The sequence below is a fragment of the Stegodyphus dumicola genome, chromosome 2 (genome assembly GCF_044657685.1).
Source record: "Stegodyphus dumicola isolate Sdum_Otavi_A_Nest chromosome 2, ASM4465768v1".
Lineage (NCBI taxonomy): Eukaryota > Metazoa > Arthropoda > Arachnida > Araneae > Eresidae > Stegodyphus > Stegodyphus dumicola.
This window is the reverse complement of record NC_140769.1, coordinates 143463018-143481058: the sequence shown is the minus strand read 5'-3', so window position 1 is coordinate 143481058 and position 18041 is coordinate 143463018. Positions and strand designations below refer to the sequence as shown.

Genomic DNA, 18041 nt, shown 5'->3' with positions numbered 1-18041 from the left:
CATGCCATCATACCAGATTTAAATTGATGGTCTAATATCTGGAAAAATCCCAAATCCGGTGTCTTCAGGAAAATTATGTCTTTAGCTTATGACCACATTGTTAAACATGCAAACTATGATCCTACGATAGAACGTGTTCGAAAGACCACAAACAATTTACCACAGTGTGACACACTAATGAATAATTGTATTTGTATACAGCATTTGTATATAACATAGCATTTTACATTCTTAAACAGCATTTTTGCCAGTCTAAATCTTATCATAGCTCAAATAGCCCAAAATTTTAAAATGGATTCCTCCCCACAGTAATAGTTTTAATTTTACTCACAAATATAATCTCCATTTATAAAGGTCACACCAAACCTTTCCTTTTCCACTCATTAGTAATGACAATACTTTAAAAGTAATGAAGTATTCATTTGCAAGGCATAATAAGTGGCATAAACCAAATTACATTGCTAAGCAACCCGATCTTGCTAAGTCATGAAACCTGTATAACTTCCAGTACCACTGAATAATGTAAGGCCTGCGGAATAGTAGTAGGTAACAATAAAAGTGCAAAATTCCAGCAAAACGGCAAAGTACGTACAGGTTTATCATTTTGGCTTCATTGGTGAAACAAAAAAAAACTTGACTAGAAAGTAATTGCTCAAAAGGCTAATATCTTGTATGTAATATGTAATTTTGAAACCAAAAGAAAAACTTTTGAATATTTGAATGAAAATTTAATTTTTATTTTTTAGTCAAAGAAAAAGACTGCATATTAATTGAATGAAATTCATACTCTTGTAAAACAAAAATGGGAATAAATAATATTATTTAGTGTAAAACTTTAATTGAACTTTAAAATCAATTAATTCTTAAAAAAACTCACATGTGGCAAAGCACAGGAGGGCTGTCTGCTTAAGGGAAGGTGTTCTTCATAAGGGATTTTCTAAAGGGAAATTGCATGTATTCTCCAAATTTTGTTAGATTCTTTCCTTAAAAGTTCCAAAAATTTGTTTATAGAGTATTCAAATAAATACACCGTATATATTTTAAAATTAATATCATTTTTATAATCTGCATGTTATTAATTGATAAGTTAATTTCTGAAAATGTGTAAAAATTTTAAATCATCTCTTATGTCATTTGGATATGATGTAATATTTCTCTCAGTGATTTTATTAGAATAAAAGTATTACTTGACTAAATTATTTTATCAAATATCCCATGGACACTTTTGTTAGTATAGATTGAGGTTATTTTTAAATCAATGGGATTTTTATAATCTGCATATTATTATTAATTTATATATTTGATAATATATAAATTAATAATAATATGCAGATTATAATATTATTTAATAGATTAAAGCACTAAAAGAATTTACATTGGCATTTGAGTTCTAGTTAACATCCTTTTCAGTGACTAATAAAAAGTATTACTCACCTAGATTATTTTACGAAATATTCCATTGTCAGTTGTGTTATTATAGTTTGAGATAATAGTATTTTCTTTAGAAAATTCAGCAAATATTTCACACTATTTCAGTTCATTTCTTGTTTAAGAATTAAATTATCAAAACTTTTCATAAAAAGTTGAAATTTGTTGTTGAATTTTTAATTTGAAATTTAATCATACTACCACTTGTTAGTTAACTTTGTACAATATTGCTATGAAATTTTCCTTCAGTTTTGATGTGTGTTTTTTCAATTTTGATAAATGTGAATGTTTTGTCATATTAAATATTTCAATTCAGTGCATTGGCATTTTCAGGAATTTTATCATGAAATCAACAGGCAAGAAATGTACATCCGATACCTCTACAAACTCTGTGATCTTCATCTGGAATGTGAGAATTACGTAGAAGCTGCTTTCACTCTCAAACTGCATGCAAAATTGTTGAGGTGGGGTGAAGAACCGTTATCGCAGTTGTTAAAGAATGACAAATATCCTAACTGCGAGACTCACAGAGATCTTAAAGAATGTTTGTATTATGACATACTGGACTATTTTGATAAAGGAAAACTGTGGGAGCCTGGTCTTACATTATGCAAAGAATTAGCCATTCAGTACGAAAATGAAGTGTTTGATTATATTCAGTTGAGTGTATTGCTCAAAAGAATGGCAATATTTTATGACAATATCATGAAACAGGTTCGCCCCGAGCCCGAATATTTTCGCGTGGCATATTATGGCCGTGGTTTCCCAACTTTTCTACAGAACAAAGTTTTTGTGTATCGAGGAAAAGAGTATGAACGCTTGAGTGATTTTAGTAGTAGACTTCTAAATCAGTATCCAGCAGCCCAACTAATGACAAAACTAGCTCCACCTGGTGAAGATATTACAGAATCTAGCAAGCAGTACCTTCAGATTAATAAAGTCGATCCCATCATGCACGAGCGAGAGCGGTTTCGAAATAAGAGTGTCCACGACCAGATAATAAAGTACTACAAGGTCAATGAGGTGCAGAAGTTCACATATTCTCGCCCGTTACGGCGCGGCGAGAAAGATTCCGACAACGAATTTGCAACAATGTGGCTGGAAAGGACGAATCTTGTCATTTCATACCCATTGCCTGGTATTCTTCACTGGTTTCCTGTCACCAATTCCCAGTCAATCGAAATTAGTCCTCTCGAAAATGCCATTGAAACCATGGAGAGCACCAACAAGAAAATCTGTAGCTTAATTATGCAGCACAAGAGGGATCCGATGCTTCCAATCAATCCTCTGAGCATGCTGCTGAATGGTGTCGTGGATGCAGCTGTAATGGGTGGAATTATTAACTATGAAAAAGTAATTATTTTATATTTTAGATTTCTTATAAGTTTGATAGGTTTTTTCCTTTATTTTTACGGACTTTGGTATTTAAATGGCACAAAGTTTTAAATAAGAAAAAGTTAAGAACTTGCATAGCAAACATGTTTACTTCTCCCGTGCAGTTTGTGTCTGTCCTGTTTCTGCAATTGCTTTTCATATAGCATCAGAAGCGTTTGCTTGCCTCAAGAATTTTTCCAAATGAACATAAATCATAAGACTTAAAAGTTTCTTGTTCCTTGGTAAATCAAAATTTTTAAGCATTTTTTAGAAAAAACACATGAAACACAGTGATAACACATGACTTAGTCGGAGCTGTCATGACAAGTGGCCTATAAATGACCATGGTGAGGACTGTTAGCTACTGGTGATTTAACATAAGAGGATAATAGACAAGTTAGTAAACTTTGTGTATAGCTGTTATTATAGTCTAAAAGATTCCAAGTCTTGAGGCCAAAAGTGAAGTTATTCCTATACATCCGATGAGTTTTGAAGAGATATTACGTTATTTGGAAAAGCCGGAGAGATGAAAAATTAGCGTATGCCTTCACCAGGAATTGAACCACGGACCTCTGGAATACAGTCCCAGCGTGCAGAACCACTATACCACGAAGGCACGCTAGGAAGACAGGAGAATACCTTATAGTTTATAAAGATATCTTTAAATAACTGCACTAGGTGACAGGAAGAAATTGAAAATTGATTGAAGTGAATAACAGTTGTAAATAGACCTAGGAAAAAAACAGACTTTAATGCAAATTCTCATTAATATGTGGGTAGCATTAGAAATCAATAAATAATTCACTGAGCAGAGTCTAAAGTAGTAATTACTGAATGTAATCACACTCTAGAAAATAGTCTCAGACTCTAAACTAATTGATACACAGCTTAAATGTAGCCAATATTTATCCCTTTTTCTATGGGGAAGTAAACATTTCCGTAAGCTTTGAAAAAAATCACTGATAGGGCTTCAAAAACACATCCAGAACATTGCCAGGTTAGCGAAAAGTAGTTTAATATTGTTAATTTGGTGGCAGAAAACTTGGTAAGGACTCTCTCCTTTTTTTTTTTTTTTTTCCCACATCTGTGGTTTTATTTGAGCCTTTTTTGTATTTCAAATGTTGATTGATTATGAATTAGAAAACCTAAAGCACAATATGCAAAATAAAACCCGTCAAACACATTAAGTGGCCAAATAGTAACAATGTCTAATTGTTCAAAAACACATCAAAGCCAAAATATGGCCAAATAAACATCAACCTTTACCTAAATTGACAACTTTATGTTTTAAGTGCAAAGTGTGTTAAATTAATTGTTCGTGCTTGAGAGAGACGAAACTAATTTAATCAGTTATTCTCCTTTGTGTTTCTTCGTTTTTAGGCCTTTTTTACAGAAGACTATGCTGCAAAACATAATACCCGGAAAGATGCTGAAGGAATACAAAAACTGAAAAATCTAATTGCGTGTCAGGTATTGTTTGCTAATTTTTCGTCTTAGATGAGTATTTATTTATGTTCCCAAACTTAATGCCCCGCCCCCAGATATCTCAGATTTAAAATATAAACTGTCTGAATGAGTAATTTTTCATCTATTAATAGTGTGTAATATTATTAATAGTGGATGTCCTCTGTATTTAGCAGTAGAAATTAATTATGCAGCAATTTATGCATTTTTTAATTTGATAAAAAGCTCCATTTTTATTACTTGGGTAAAAAAGCTTTGTAAACCTTTCACACTAAAAATATTTTGTTATGAGTACAGTAGAGTACAAAAAATGCAGCTGAGTCCTTAAACATCCTGATGTTCAAAATTTAGAGAATAAGTGTATTTTCTCGAATTATTCAAATAATGCAGTATTTCTGGTACATCACTTGTTCCACTCTTACTTCATTTGTACATACCAGTTATAATCATAGTGTTTGTTAAAATCTTTTTTTAAATTCATAGGGACTACTTTAAAATGAGTAGCCACCAGCCAACATTTACATAACCAACATCTAAACTAATGTTTACAAAATGGAATGAGGTAGAGAAAAGTTGGTAGATTGGAGAGAGATCAGTCTCAGGTTCAAGTTGTAAGAGAGCTGAATTTGATGTATAGTGTGATCTGGAGTTAGTTGAAAGAATTTCAGGGAGCCACATCTATATCCAGAATGCCTGACAAGAACATAAAAGCCATGATGCTGAATGAAGATTGGTAGTCAAAAGTCGTTAATTCGGACACCCATAATCCAAAATGATCTATAATCTGGACCTCAAAGCTTCAAACTTTCTGCGCATGCGCGTAAGGCCTTTACGGCTGAGAATATGCTTGTATGCGTGCGCAAAATACGTTTACGAGTGCACATTTAATGTATAACGGACGGTAAAAGCTAAGCTAAAATTATTTAATTATCTATTTCAGTTAATGTTGCAGATTGCATTGTTCCTTAATCTTCGAACTGGATCCGGCTTATTATTTTTTGCACACTGTTAGAGCAATTTTATAAAAGTAAGCTAGAATTTTCGATTATGTCAAATAGAATTTCTGATATATATTTATTAATATGTAAATCATCTACAAAGCGAAAGTATGTTTTGAAGTTCATTAAACAAAAAGTGGAATTGCTACAAAAAATGAATAAAGGCATATCCTTTGTTTATCTAAACTTTGTTTATCTTTAACGCGGCAGCGCCGCGCAATGAATTGGAAGTTGATCTGTCAGCACTATTCTTATCTTCAGGGCAGATGTTTTTATTTGGCTTATAATTCCTTATTAAATGTAGTATTTCATCTCGATGTACTCCATCTTTGATATGATTTAAATCAAATTCCTCCTCATTATAATTCGCTTCCGATAGTGAAGAAAGTGACAGAGGTTATTGAAAACGAAAAAATTTCAATTCACAAACTAGTCTCGACACTGCAATTATAGGACTTGAACAGCGGAACTTTGTAACTGAACAAGAAATTATGTCTGTTTATAGAATTAAAGAGAATGTATTATCACATAAAAAACGAAGCAACTTAAACAACTTACATTGAAAGAAATGTTTAATAAAGTAAACAAATAAATATTAAGCGTTTTTTTTTTTTTTTTTTTTTTTTTTTTTTTTTTTTGTAAATTTTGATACCCTTTAGATCATAATTGTTCTTTATTTCATAAATTACGGTTTCATATTTTTAATTTTATAATTTCTGCATGCCATCTTACCAGATTTAAACTGATGATCTATAATCCGGAATCGCCGAAGTCCCGACGAGTCTGGATTAGCAACTTTTGACTGTATTATCACTTTCAGTCAAGTGATAGAGGAGACTGTTATAGAAACACAACAAACACTAGAACTCTTGGGTTGCTTTTTCATAAAACTTCATGAGAAAGGGTCCTTTGCCAGAACCATTATTTTTGCCTGTCTGACTCTTTTATACCAGAGAGTGCATCTTATGTGGGACAAGAACACATCCATGGACTGAATTTGAATTGCAAAGGACACAAGTTTTCTTCAGTGACGAGCCTAGATTCTGCGTAGACTCTGAGAGAATGTGAGACACAATACTGCATTTTTAACATCAGATCACTAAGGTGCTGAAGATGTCATAATCTATGTGGACATCATATCAGATTGCTGCACAACTCCATATGTTTGACAGATATCTCAGGGATATAGACAGATGATCTTAGAACTCTTAAAGTATGATTTTTCAGGGGCACAATCAGCTTCTCAATTCTTATTTATAGGCAAATATATTCTTTTACATAGGATTATTCAATTAGTGGATAAATATCTTTAACCCTTTCAGGACCAGTGTCCCATATACGCACAACGATTCAACTCCTACCAGCCCAGCGTCCGGTATACGCTGCGCAACGATTCTACTCCTACCAGTGTCACGTGTACATAAATTTAAAATGGAGCGATTTATTTGAATTTTTAAAAGCCAGTAAATGGAGCTAAATGGTAACTGTTTTCACATGGGTTGATTCATATGGCATTTGACCTTCATGTACTGGCATTAGTTGCTGTTTTGTGCTTCTGGTTTTGATAGATTTATTGGTATAAACAAACTGGGAATCACGGCTCTTTATAAGTGTGCCTGTGAATTAAAGGTGCACAGGCATTTTTGTTTATTTCATTAGGAATTTCTTTCTCTCTCTCTCTTTTTTTCCATTATTAGAATGTGGGTAAGTGTATCCAGCTTCTTGTTTTCATTTATGTTATTTGCTTTTTTTGTTAGGAAAGTGCATCAGCTGACTATGGCAGGTGTAATTTCGCTGAACATCCGTGATGGAAAAACTCAAGATCAGTTGTCCTTTTTCTATTTATTTTGAAATTTAACATAAGCTTTCTTGGTTAATTAAAAAGTAACTTTACTGCAGAAGGGGAAAGACCACCAGGTTTCGCGAGACATAATGTGCATTACTCGTTCGCATTTCTTTCTCGTTCGCACAGCATTTTTGTTTTTCTTACTTGATTTAATAGGTCATTATATATAATGCCTTGAATGATCATTATATATAATGACCCAGGCATTGTGTATTTACTTTACATTTAATGTATATATTTATGTGATCAGTAATGGATATCCCGCCAATGGGTGGGGGTCTTTCTGGTCATCGTGGCAGACACTAAAAAGTTTTCTAATATAAACCTGATATTACACATTATTTGAGGATGAAATGTTTCTGGGTGTCTTTTGAAGAAGTTTTAGGACATGTGTTGGGGTTATATTCAGTTTCATTCTGTCAGCCGTGGCTTAAAAACCGTACTTAAAACTTAAAAGTTGTCCAAAATCAGCAAACATTCCACCCTTCCATCTTACTGGAAGATATTTTCTGAAAATTTACGTTGACAGCAGAGCTGTGGAGTCAGTAGGGAAAATGACCGACTCCAACTCCTTCATATATATGTAAACATATACGCATAGGTACAGCTTATTTTTTTAATATAAAAGAAGTAATAGATGCTACAGAAAAAAATTGATGCATAGGAAATTTTTTATATTAATTAGCATTTATTATGAAATGGGAAAACTGGCATTAGTAATTTCTAAGAAACAGTAAAACTTTGGCAAGTTTTTTTTTGTTAGAGGGCCATAGATCCGATTTGATAAATTTCAGAACTATGAAGAGTCTTTCCACACTGACTTGAGCAAGAAGAAAAGCTGTTACTGTTAGGGCTACTTCCTTTAAATTTTCAGGATAGATTTTTATAAGTTCTAAAAGAGGTGTCTTAAACAATCATATTTATCTATTTCTTCAAAGGCCGTGTATAAATCTTGTTTGTATTTTTTCATTTTTATTTGTAAAGGCTCTTGGTTATTATTTTCATTCGCATTGTCTTAGCCTTTTCAATATTATCCAAATATTTCTCAAAATCTAATTCATCAGTGGAAGAGGATGATAGAGACTCGGTTGCAATATCTGCAATTTGACTGTCCTGATTTGAATACTCCACTTGTTCTGAGAATAATTTTATTCTTAATGAATGTTTGTAGATGGCTTTCTGTGCCTTTTTAATTTGTTTGTCATCCAACAAAATTTGGCAATTTGGATCTACATATATTGAACCCAACACAATCTTATTATCTAGCAAACTAGTTTCTCTTTTCTTCATTGAATAAATGATTCCTTCTGCAATAAACCCTCCATTTCAGAAAGAACAAACATCGCATTTTTCCAGTCTTGCCTCTTGTTAATTCTTCAGGTTGTAGCTTTTTGGTGGCTATATACAGTATAGAAAGAAGAGTTTCCAATTTTGCAAGATCATCCACAGTCTTTCTGTTAGTGAAACATTAGGGTTATCTACATCTTCTAACATTCTTGTCTCCTGTTAATTCTTCAGCTTGTAGTTTTTTTGTGGCTATATACGGTGCTGAACGAAGGGTTTCCAGTTCTGAAAGATCATTCCACAGTCTTTCTCTTAGAGAAATATTAGGGTTATTTACATCTTCTCAGAGTCGTAGCTAGGGTTTTCAGCACCCAGGGACAACTGAAGATTTCGTGCGCCCTACTGTTTGCCAAGAATGGAAAGCATTTGATTCTAAAATGTCGTAACATCAGTTTGGCACCCCTTGGATTCTGCACCCGGGGACAGATGCCCCCCTCTAGCTATGCCCCTGCATCTTCTGAAAAAGTTATTAATCCTAACAGCCACTGTATCATCAAATATGTATTCTCCATTGTGTTGCTCCTTTTCCTGCTCGCTTCCTAAGAATGGCATCAATTTTGGGAGTTCTTGCTGCTTTACCTAAATTCACCAATGAGATTAGTAACTAAATGAATCAGCTTAATCAATAATGGCAAATATCACGTCCATCCTGCTCCCTTATATTTATTTACTAATATGCCAATAAAATAGAAAATAACTATTTATTAATGTATATAGTCCATAAATAAAAATATTAACTCAGTTTGTCATTAATGTTTTTCTCAATTCGCTTTAATTTCATTTCAAATTCAAACTGTTCAACAAAAACTGGAGTCAGAGTCGACATGTTTTTTAGCGACTCCTTTTACCCAAAAATCTACCCGATTCCGACTCCATGACTCAAATTCCACAGCCCTGATTGACAGAAAAGGTAATAAAGGTAGGAGAAGATGCGTTGTGTGTGTTAAAACCAAGGAAAAGCCAAAGCAAACAATATTTAATTTCGTATTTGTAATTTTTTTCATCTTTATAGTATTTATATCTGTGTGTATAGTTATGAGTTTAGTATTTTGCATGTAAGGGGTTAAAGTGAAGGTATTCTGTTCATAGATCTGCAACCAGATTGAACCCATCTGGAATGCGTATTCACTAACCATATGAGAACTAAATACTAGTTTGGTGGAAGCTGTGATAATTGAAGTTGCCACAGGGACTTACCAACTATCTTTATCGTCTTACTAGTATGAAGACATCACACGACTTGCATGTGTGTTAGAAATCACTGTACCCACATTAACCGTTCCCCCTCCCCCGGAATTATCTTGCAAAGTCAGTTTTGGTAATTTTTAATCTTGTGATTATTATTCACGATCATCAGTAGTTACTTTCATTTTTGTATGGTATAAACTGCTGCTTTATTTCTTTGCATCCATACCAAATTTCATTAAATTCTGCCTTATATCATTTGAGAAATTTGAAAAAGTGTTTCTTTTCATAATTTTGATCATCTGTGTAATATATAATTCAATAATTACATATTTCTCTCAGTATTGAAAAGTATGGGGAAAATGACATATTTTGTCCATAACAGAAATTAAGATATATTAATTAGCCTTGGTGTTTTTAAGCTATTGGACTTACTGCTTTTAATTAAGTTGTAGAGAACCTTGTGTTAATTAACCAGTTATTTATAAGTGTCAGTTTTTACTTTAACTTCTCCTTTCTGTATTCCTCACCAGCATACAAACGAGTAGCAGGTATTAAAAATGACGTTTTTGGTTTTAAGACACAGCCTGTGTGTGTGCTGTGTTGTCAGTTACCTGCCAGCTCTGATAATTGTAATTATTCGGCTTTGCATTCTCTCTTTGCTAGTGCTTTAATTCTGACTGTCTAATAGAGTTGGTGAGCCAACTTCTAGTAGTATTTAATTGCGTAGTCCTAGACTACTGTACAACGTTTGATTTAATTTGGACTGTTCTATTTTAGTTACATCACCACGAGTAGAAAAAGTTGTAGCACAAGAAAGTGCCTTTGGGTTCTGAATTCTGTTTAAATAAAATGGTTATTTTAAATTTCTCAATGTATTTTCTTTTATTATTCTCAGACATATTGATAATATGCTTCATGTGTGTTTGGGTTACTAGACTAGAGTTGCATTACCAGATCAAATATATCTGTGTAAAGTAATTTGATTGAAATTAAAATTAAGATAATTAAGCTTTAAAATAGTAATTTAATTAAAGACAAATTTAATATGAATTATTTGAATCTTAAAGTAAAAATATGTGTATTATGTTGCTATAGTCAGCTACTTTAAAATAGGCACTTCAGAGCCCACCTTCCCTTGATCATAAATTCGTGTCATCATCACTGTCACTTAAGAATGTAGTCACACCTTTTGAGTGCAGTTCTTCATTTGCATGATTTTTGTTGAAGCAAAACATATTACAAAAAGAAATGAAGTATGCAGGGAAGGGTTTGACTAATTGACCCTTTTCTTCGTGCTGTTATTCCTGTGGTTACAAGTCAAAAGCACCGGTGAAAAATAACCTAGAACTTCCTATTTTAAAGTAAGAGACTATAGTAAGCTTTTGTGTCAATAACTATAATTTTGAAGCTAAGAAAATGTTTCTGTTTAAAAAGATTTTTCGGCTTAAGAATTTTTTTATATTGGGATTCCTTGGAAAACTTCTTAAATGGACTCGGCTGCACATTTAATTTCCTTTGATATGGGTTTAAGTCTTTTAGAAATAAATTTTGGTTTCTCAAGTTTTCTATTCAGGTTAGTATGAAACATGAAATGGTCATTTCTGTCTGTTTTGAAGGTTCCTTTGTTAGAAGCTGGTATTGCTATACATAGAGAAAAGGCTCCAGATAATCTGAAACCTTTTCATCAGCACATGGAGGAAGCATTTCACAGGCTGCGTTCTAGCATTGAAGAAAAATACGGAAAACAAGTGAGTCATACCTTTCAAATTAATTAAAGAAAAATTAGAACTTTTTATGATGTAATTTCCTTAGACGTGTACTTTTTTAGAAAGAACAAAAAGTGGTGCGATTTAGGTTTAACCCTATGGCAAGTATAAAGCCAATGCTATATTTTTGAGTGACATATGTTATTTTATGCTCCAGTAACTTTAAAAATCACCTTTCATAAAGAACAAGTTTATGGGGGGAATTTCAGGATTGTCTGCTAATTCTTGCGTGTTTCACAAAAATTAGGCAATAAATTGGCTGCATAAGTAACTGTGGAGAAAATATGTTGAAAACATTTAAGTAAATATAACTCTTTTTTTAATATATATAAGTTGAGAAGTGTTAGTGAATTTTTTACTGTCAATGTTTAGGGGTCAGCTTATGTAAGTTATTTCTATTTTATTTGCTTCCAATCTATATTAATCAAATTCCTTAATATTAGTACCTATCTTGGAAATCTTTAGAAATTTTGATGATTCTGATGCAGTTTTTATATAAAATTACTCTAGGAAAATGTTATCATCCTCCATCTATCATTGTCACCCATTTTGTAGGTGATATCATCTTTAATTCTATCAATAGCATTGCTGAGTAAAAGGGACAGCTTAGCATTTAAAACTATGTATTTCTTTTAAATCCAAGTGCAAAATCACTACATAGCATAAAGGAAGAATTGAACTTTACTCATGAAAAAACATCAGAAGTTCCCATTCATTCTTCATTTCTTTCACTTTATTTATTTTTTTCCCCCTTTGCAAATGGAAATTCAAGGTGAGTTTGCACTCAGCATCAGTTTGCTGATAGATATATCAATGTAAGTTAGATAATAAATCATTTGCACTTTAGTCAGTATATGTAGCTAAATTTATGGGGCAATTTTAAATTTCGCTTATAAATAGGTACATTTTTACAGCAAAATCTTACTTCTTGGCTTATATTTAGAAATATACCGTGTATTGTTTTTCATTCTTTATAGCACTTGGCTTACTTGGTTTTCTCAGGCAATCAAATTTATTTCCTCAGCCTTTTATTAATCAAATTTAAAGGCTGTATTCAGATTTGTTGGACTACAGTTATTACATACTTTGATGGGTAAAAAGAGTAAGAGAAGTGAAAAACAAAGCATTTATTTAACACATCAAACATAAAACATTTATTTGGAAAAGCGTAATTTCAGACGATTCATGCAACTAGCCATCAGCATTGTGCACAACATTTTGTATAGCAGTCTTGCAAACGATTTTTCTTTGTCAATCAATGTGCAGTATTCTGTGTGTTTGCTTACATTTCGATCCCCTTCTGGAAATTATCAATTATCTCATTTTTAAAAATATGTTTAGCTAAAAAAGATGTGTTCCAATAAAGGCAGAAAGAAAATCTTACATAATGACAACAGAAAATAAAATATAGTTTATCGTATATTTCTTCTATTTTTATATCTTTCAATTTTATTGAAAAGTTAATAACATTTGTTTTAATTTTAGTTCTTAGTAAATAGCTTTTCGATACACTTAGTCAATCTCTTGATTTATCTACTCAACAGATTCTGTATTTGTACACTTAAATACAAAATACAAAAGATCCCTTGTTTATCCTTAAATACAAAAGCTTCCTTTTTTACATTCATAGTAATTAATGCAAAGTAGTATATCTTTCACCATCCAGGTACATAACATATTTCTGCTTCAGAATTTAATTCTTTCATACATGTACGCTGTCATCTACGTCAAAACAAAACATCATGCTCGTTATAGAGCAAACATTGTAACACTGAAAGATATATATCACATATTTCTGAATAATACCCAAGAATATTTTCCTGCAAAAATTCAAAATTTGTGTATAAGCTAAATTAAAGTAATCTATAAATGGAGATGTGTATGCTGCCAAATGTGCAGATTTAGTCATCAGGTTAAGCTATTTCTGTCAAACATGCTGATGGTAATTGCCAATTCAAAAAACAAGGTTGAGATCACTATAGAATAGACATAGTCAAACTGCCTAGACATAGTTAAACTTGTCGAGCCTAGTAACTGTGGCTCATGATATTCTTTGACCTCTTAAATGCATGTCACTTTCACTGAATGGTAGTTTTATTTTAGAATATGTTTGCACTTTGAAACATAAATCATACAATGACAAGTTTTCTAGAGAAGTATTTGAGGTCTACTAGACTCATACATAGCTTTTAAAGTAGGCAAGATAAAACTTTCTCACTCACATTTGATTAGCAGATTTATCTCTCCACATACTAATGAGCTTTAGCTTTCAAAATGTCCTTCCTAAGTGAATTCTCGGGCTTTTTCTGCAAAATTTTTGCAACTATTTGCATTTATGATATGCACATTTGCCATATTATTTAATTATCTTAATCAGAGTTTTCATGACGAAGTCTGAAAAGAGTAAAGGTGTAAATTTCGTTCTGATTGCATCCCCCCACTGTGGAGTGTTGCTGCCTTGTACAATATTTTTTTTAATGAACTTGCACGCATTGGTATTATGTACTGATAAGGTATCTCAAATTTTTTGAATCAGTGTAGCTTTTAACTTGCATTGGAAAAAAAACTGAAGTTAGGCTGAATCCTGAAGCTCCTAAAAATTTTAATCCTAATCATGAAAAGACCTTTTTAATTTTTTTGACTATCAGTTCTCTCAAATTTATCAAATAAGAAGGAGAGGGAAAAAAATTTACTAAGTGAAAAGCAAATATAAGAATGCATTTTTTAAAAGTACATTTGTATTAAGAATATGCAGATGTCCAGAATTATCAAAGTTGCTGTATAGTGAGTTTTTAGCTCAAACGGACTAATAGTCTCAAAATCAAATTTTACATCAGTTCACTATAAAAGGCTTTTCACTTTTCAAATTGTTGCCACCATATATTATTGCCCTATATTATTTTTAAAGAAATTAAATATTGAAGAATCTGCATGGATGTATATATGTTTCCTTGCACTATGAAAAAACGATGGTACCTAGAGCCATCAAATTTTAAATAACTTAGTCCTCCACCCAAACATGTGTACCTGGAAGTCCAGTTTTTAATTTCAAATTTGTTTTACTATCAGTTCATATTTATAAAACTTTAATGAATTTTTGATTGACAAATTCAACAGTTTTAAAGCGAGCAGAGGCAATGCTGTACGAAATAAAAAATTTTTATCTTAGGCGCATGAAACTGTCCGTCGGAAATTCTAAAGATATGCTGTTTTTGTGGTTTTGCTGTTGAATTTAATTTTATGCGGTGTAAGTGAAGAGCGTGATATTTTATGATTAAAGTTAACACATAAAATGCTAGTAATAAAAGATAAAAAAAAACTTTCTACACTGCATTGGAAATGCTAAGCATATGCTGCTTTTAAAATTTATGCAATTTTGATATTGAATTGTATATGGTGTGAGTGTGAAGAAAACAGTGCTTAATAGTAAAGGCAAAAAGAAGTGGGTTTTCAGCAATGAGTGCAATAGCAGATTAATAGACTGTGAGCTGGGTGAGAACGTAAGAAACCATAACAAATTCTTTTGGGAGATTATTAAAATCGGAAACCTTTCAGATTTTTTCCTCTCAGATAGTGCAGCAATTGCTAGAATGATTTGGCAGATTTTGTTAGCTGCCATACTGAAACGGTGTGGCACTCAGGGCTGTCATGAGATGATTCAAATGCTACTGAAATTGCAACAGTCAATATTAGTAAACACCACTTTTACTGATCATCAATAAAACTAATCTTTTCAGAGATTTGAATTAGTGTTCAACAAATTATTAGTCTAGAATTTGAAAGAGTCTAATAATTTTTTAAAAAAAATGCTAAGCTAAGAGTTTTGGAAAATCAAACCTTTTTTAAGATTTGCATGTTCTGAATATTCAGATGTTCCATCAATAGAAGACACAAAATATAACTGATAATTCAGTTGATATCTAAAGAATTAAATCAATTATTTAGATTTGATCTCATTATGTTGGTCCTCATTTTAATTGGATGTGGAAGAAAATAATTTTAATGCAAAATATTGAGTTAGCAGATTGTTTTAAAACAATTTTTCTTTTAGAAGCATATTTAAGAGCCAGTTTCCCATAGAAAGGCCTTTGTGAAGGTATCTTTTCCGTAAGCATATAGCTTTCATATGCTTTGCTATATTTAAATGAACAAACAAATCTTTCTCTGCAACGCATGCTGTCTTATGTCATTTATTGCATTTTTTGCTAAGGAATGTACTTGAGCCCCCCCCCCCAAAAAAAAAAAACTAGATCAATTTTCAAAATTAGTGCTTTATTTTTCTCGAAAATGAAAAATTGTTTACATTGTTGCTGTACTACAAAAAATCATTCCATCTTCTTTCCTTTTCAGTTTGCTTTTGCTAAAACCAGCCAACAGCTATAAGTTTGATGGGGATGAAGGAAAAAAAGTACTAGTGTATAAAAAAAAAGCATTCTGTTGCTTCATGCAGTAGCTACAGATTTGTATATTGTAGAAACCTTTTACCGGATATATAGCAGAATAACTAATTACTTATTTATATGTAACCACATTAATTAACAAAAAATGTAATGTTCTTAGTAATTTCCTTCACACTTTCTTTCAGTTAAAAACCCATTTCCCTACTTTTAAAATGATGCAAGTAAAGAATTGTGACTTTTGAAAAATCGAGTTATGGCTCTCGAAATTTCTTTAATCTCAAAATGCCTGCTCTTCTGTTATGAAGCTTGGTCCTCCTGAATAAAAAATACTTTTGACATCAGTCTTTTGTTAATTCTTTTAACCTTTGAGCATACTCATTGTTTAGTGTTTTGGCAATAATAGAGTGAATTTTACTTTTTTCTCAGCTGTGAAAAGCAAGCTATCACATGTACCTTCTTCACAGCTCTGTGCAGTATAAAATCTCTGAAATTTTATGTAAAAAAGGAAGTTGACATAGGTTAAAGCACTAAAACCATGTTTAAATGTTATGAAGGTAAGGGCATTTACAAGCAATCTGTCTGCTTCATAAACTGTTTCGGACAGAATTATTTCAAATAGGGATGCTATGTTTTTTGTAGATCATTGTTCAGATGTGTAGCAGATTGAAAAGAAGTTCTGTACTGTAGCATGGTCTTGTAGCAATTTCTAAAGCTTTTCTAGTTTTAAGACTGCTTTTGTTTCCCTTGGTTTGTTATGATTTTATCTTTGTCCCATTCAGTTTTTAAGCTTGGATGTTTTAAGAAGTATTTTACCAAAGATGTGTTTTTTTCATTGCTGTATTGGTTAGAGAGTTCATAAAATATTTCTTATTCAAAAGCATATGCAGTTAACATGAAAGTAAAACAAATTAAAATAATCTAGATTACTTTGTTTTAACTAACTTTTAATTCTGAAAAATTAAATTGTATTCTATTACATCTTATAATAAAATTTGTGGTCTGTTTTAAAGCAGTTTTGATGAAATTTGATAGTGCTTCATTCTGTGAGAAAGTTCATCATATGAAAAACACTAAACATGTATGTCACAGAATCATGTTTCATCTCCAAATCATTCAGTACTCATCTGAATGATTTCTCTGGATTCGTCTAAAACCCAAGTCAGGGAAACTTAACTATCAAAGCAGACAATAGGAGATGGTGATTTTTCCAGATGACATTCTGGAGATTAAAATGTTTTGTTGCAAACCATATTGCCACTGCTTGCTTTCAAATCATTGAGTTTGTTTATCAAAAATTCTTTTAAATTTTACAAAATATGAAATAAAAAGTAATAAAACAAATTCAAAATTTAGGCTTCCAGGTGCACATGTTTGGGTGGAGGATTACATTATTCAAAATTTGATAGCTCTAGGCACTGTCGTATTTTCACAGTGCAAATAACATATATACATACATGCAGATTCATCATTATTTAATTTCCTTAAAAAATAATATAGGATGATAATATTTGGTGATACACTGTTTATAGTGAACTGACATAAAATCCCATTTCAAGATTAATAACCCGTTTTGGAGTAAAAATTGTATTTTTCAAAAAGAATTCGAAACAGCTTCTGGAATTGGTAAATGCTCATAGGAACCAGCATCATGTAGCATATTTGGTGATTTATTGGCAAATGCTGGCTAATATACAAATATTATTTTTTTATTATTATTCATAAAATAAACTTAAAATTACATATATTCTACTGTTGTTTTGTAATAATTTCATTAACAGGATCCTCCTCCTGAGTTACAAGATCGAATACCTGTAACTGTCAGACGGATAAAAACTGTTTCCTCAAAATCAAGCTCTAAGGATGAAAGATCATCTGATTTATCAAACTTCACCTTAGAATCGTAAGTTGAGTTTATTTGATTATCAGGTAATTTTCTTATAAAGGATGCATGAGCAGAATCGTGTGGAAGATAACATTAAGGGGAAAAAATCTCTAAAAGATTAAGTTAAGCATTAATTAAAAATTCTGGAAACAAGAGCAGAGTCACACTTTATAGCTGGAACTTATTCCATGGAATTATCTTCAGCATCAATCACATTCTCTAGAAAATAGATCTTGAAATGCCTGGCAGGTTCTTTTTCCTTAACTCACCTTTATTGTTTTAAGTAGTAATCCTTCCAACTGCACCTCATTCATAACAGTCAAGAGGACTGCACTCAGTTGAATTTTTAGC

General features: G+C 31.8%; 1 protein-coding gene across 2 annotated transcripts in view; it reads left to right on the top strand.

Annotated features, from left to right (window-relative positions):
- Window positions 1-18041, top strand: part of mbc (dedicator of cytokinesis protein myoblast city) — a 252717-nt gene that overhangs the window by 212974 nt on the left and 21702 nt on the right. For both annotated transcript variants that reach the window (XM_085811171.1, XM_085811170.1), the window contains 4 exons: window positions 1762-2781; window positions 4183-4272; window positions 11259-11390; window positions 17587-17708. In XM_085811171.1, the coding sequence (XP_085667297.1) occupies window positions 1762-2781; window positions 4183-4272; window positions 11259-11390; window positions 17587-17708 (1364 nt within the window). The remainder of the gene's footprint in view (window positions 1-1761; window positions 2782-4182; window positions 4273-11258; window positions 11391-17586; window positions 17709-18041) is intronic.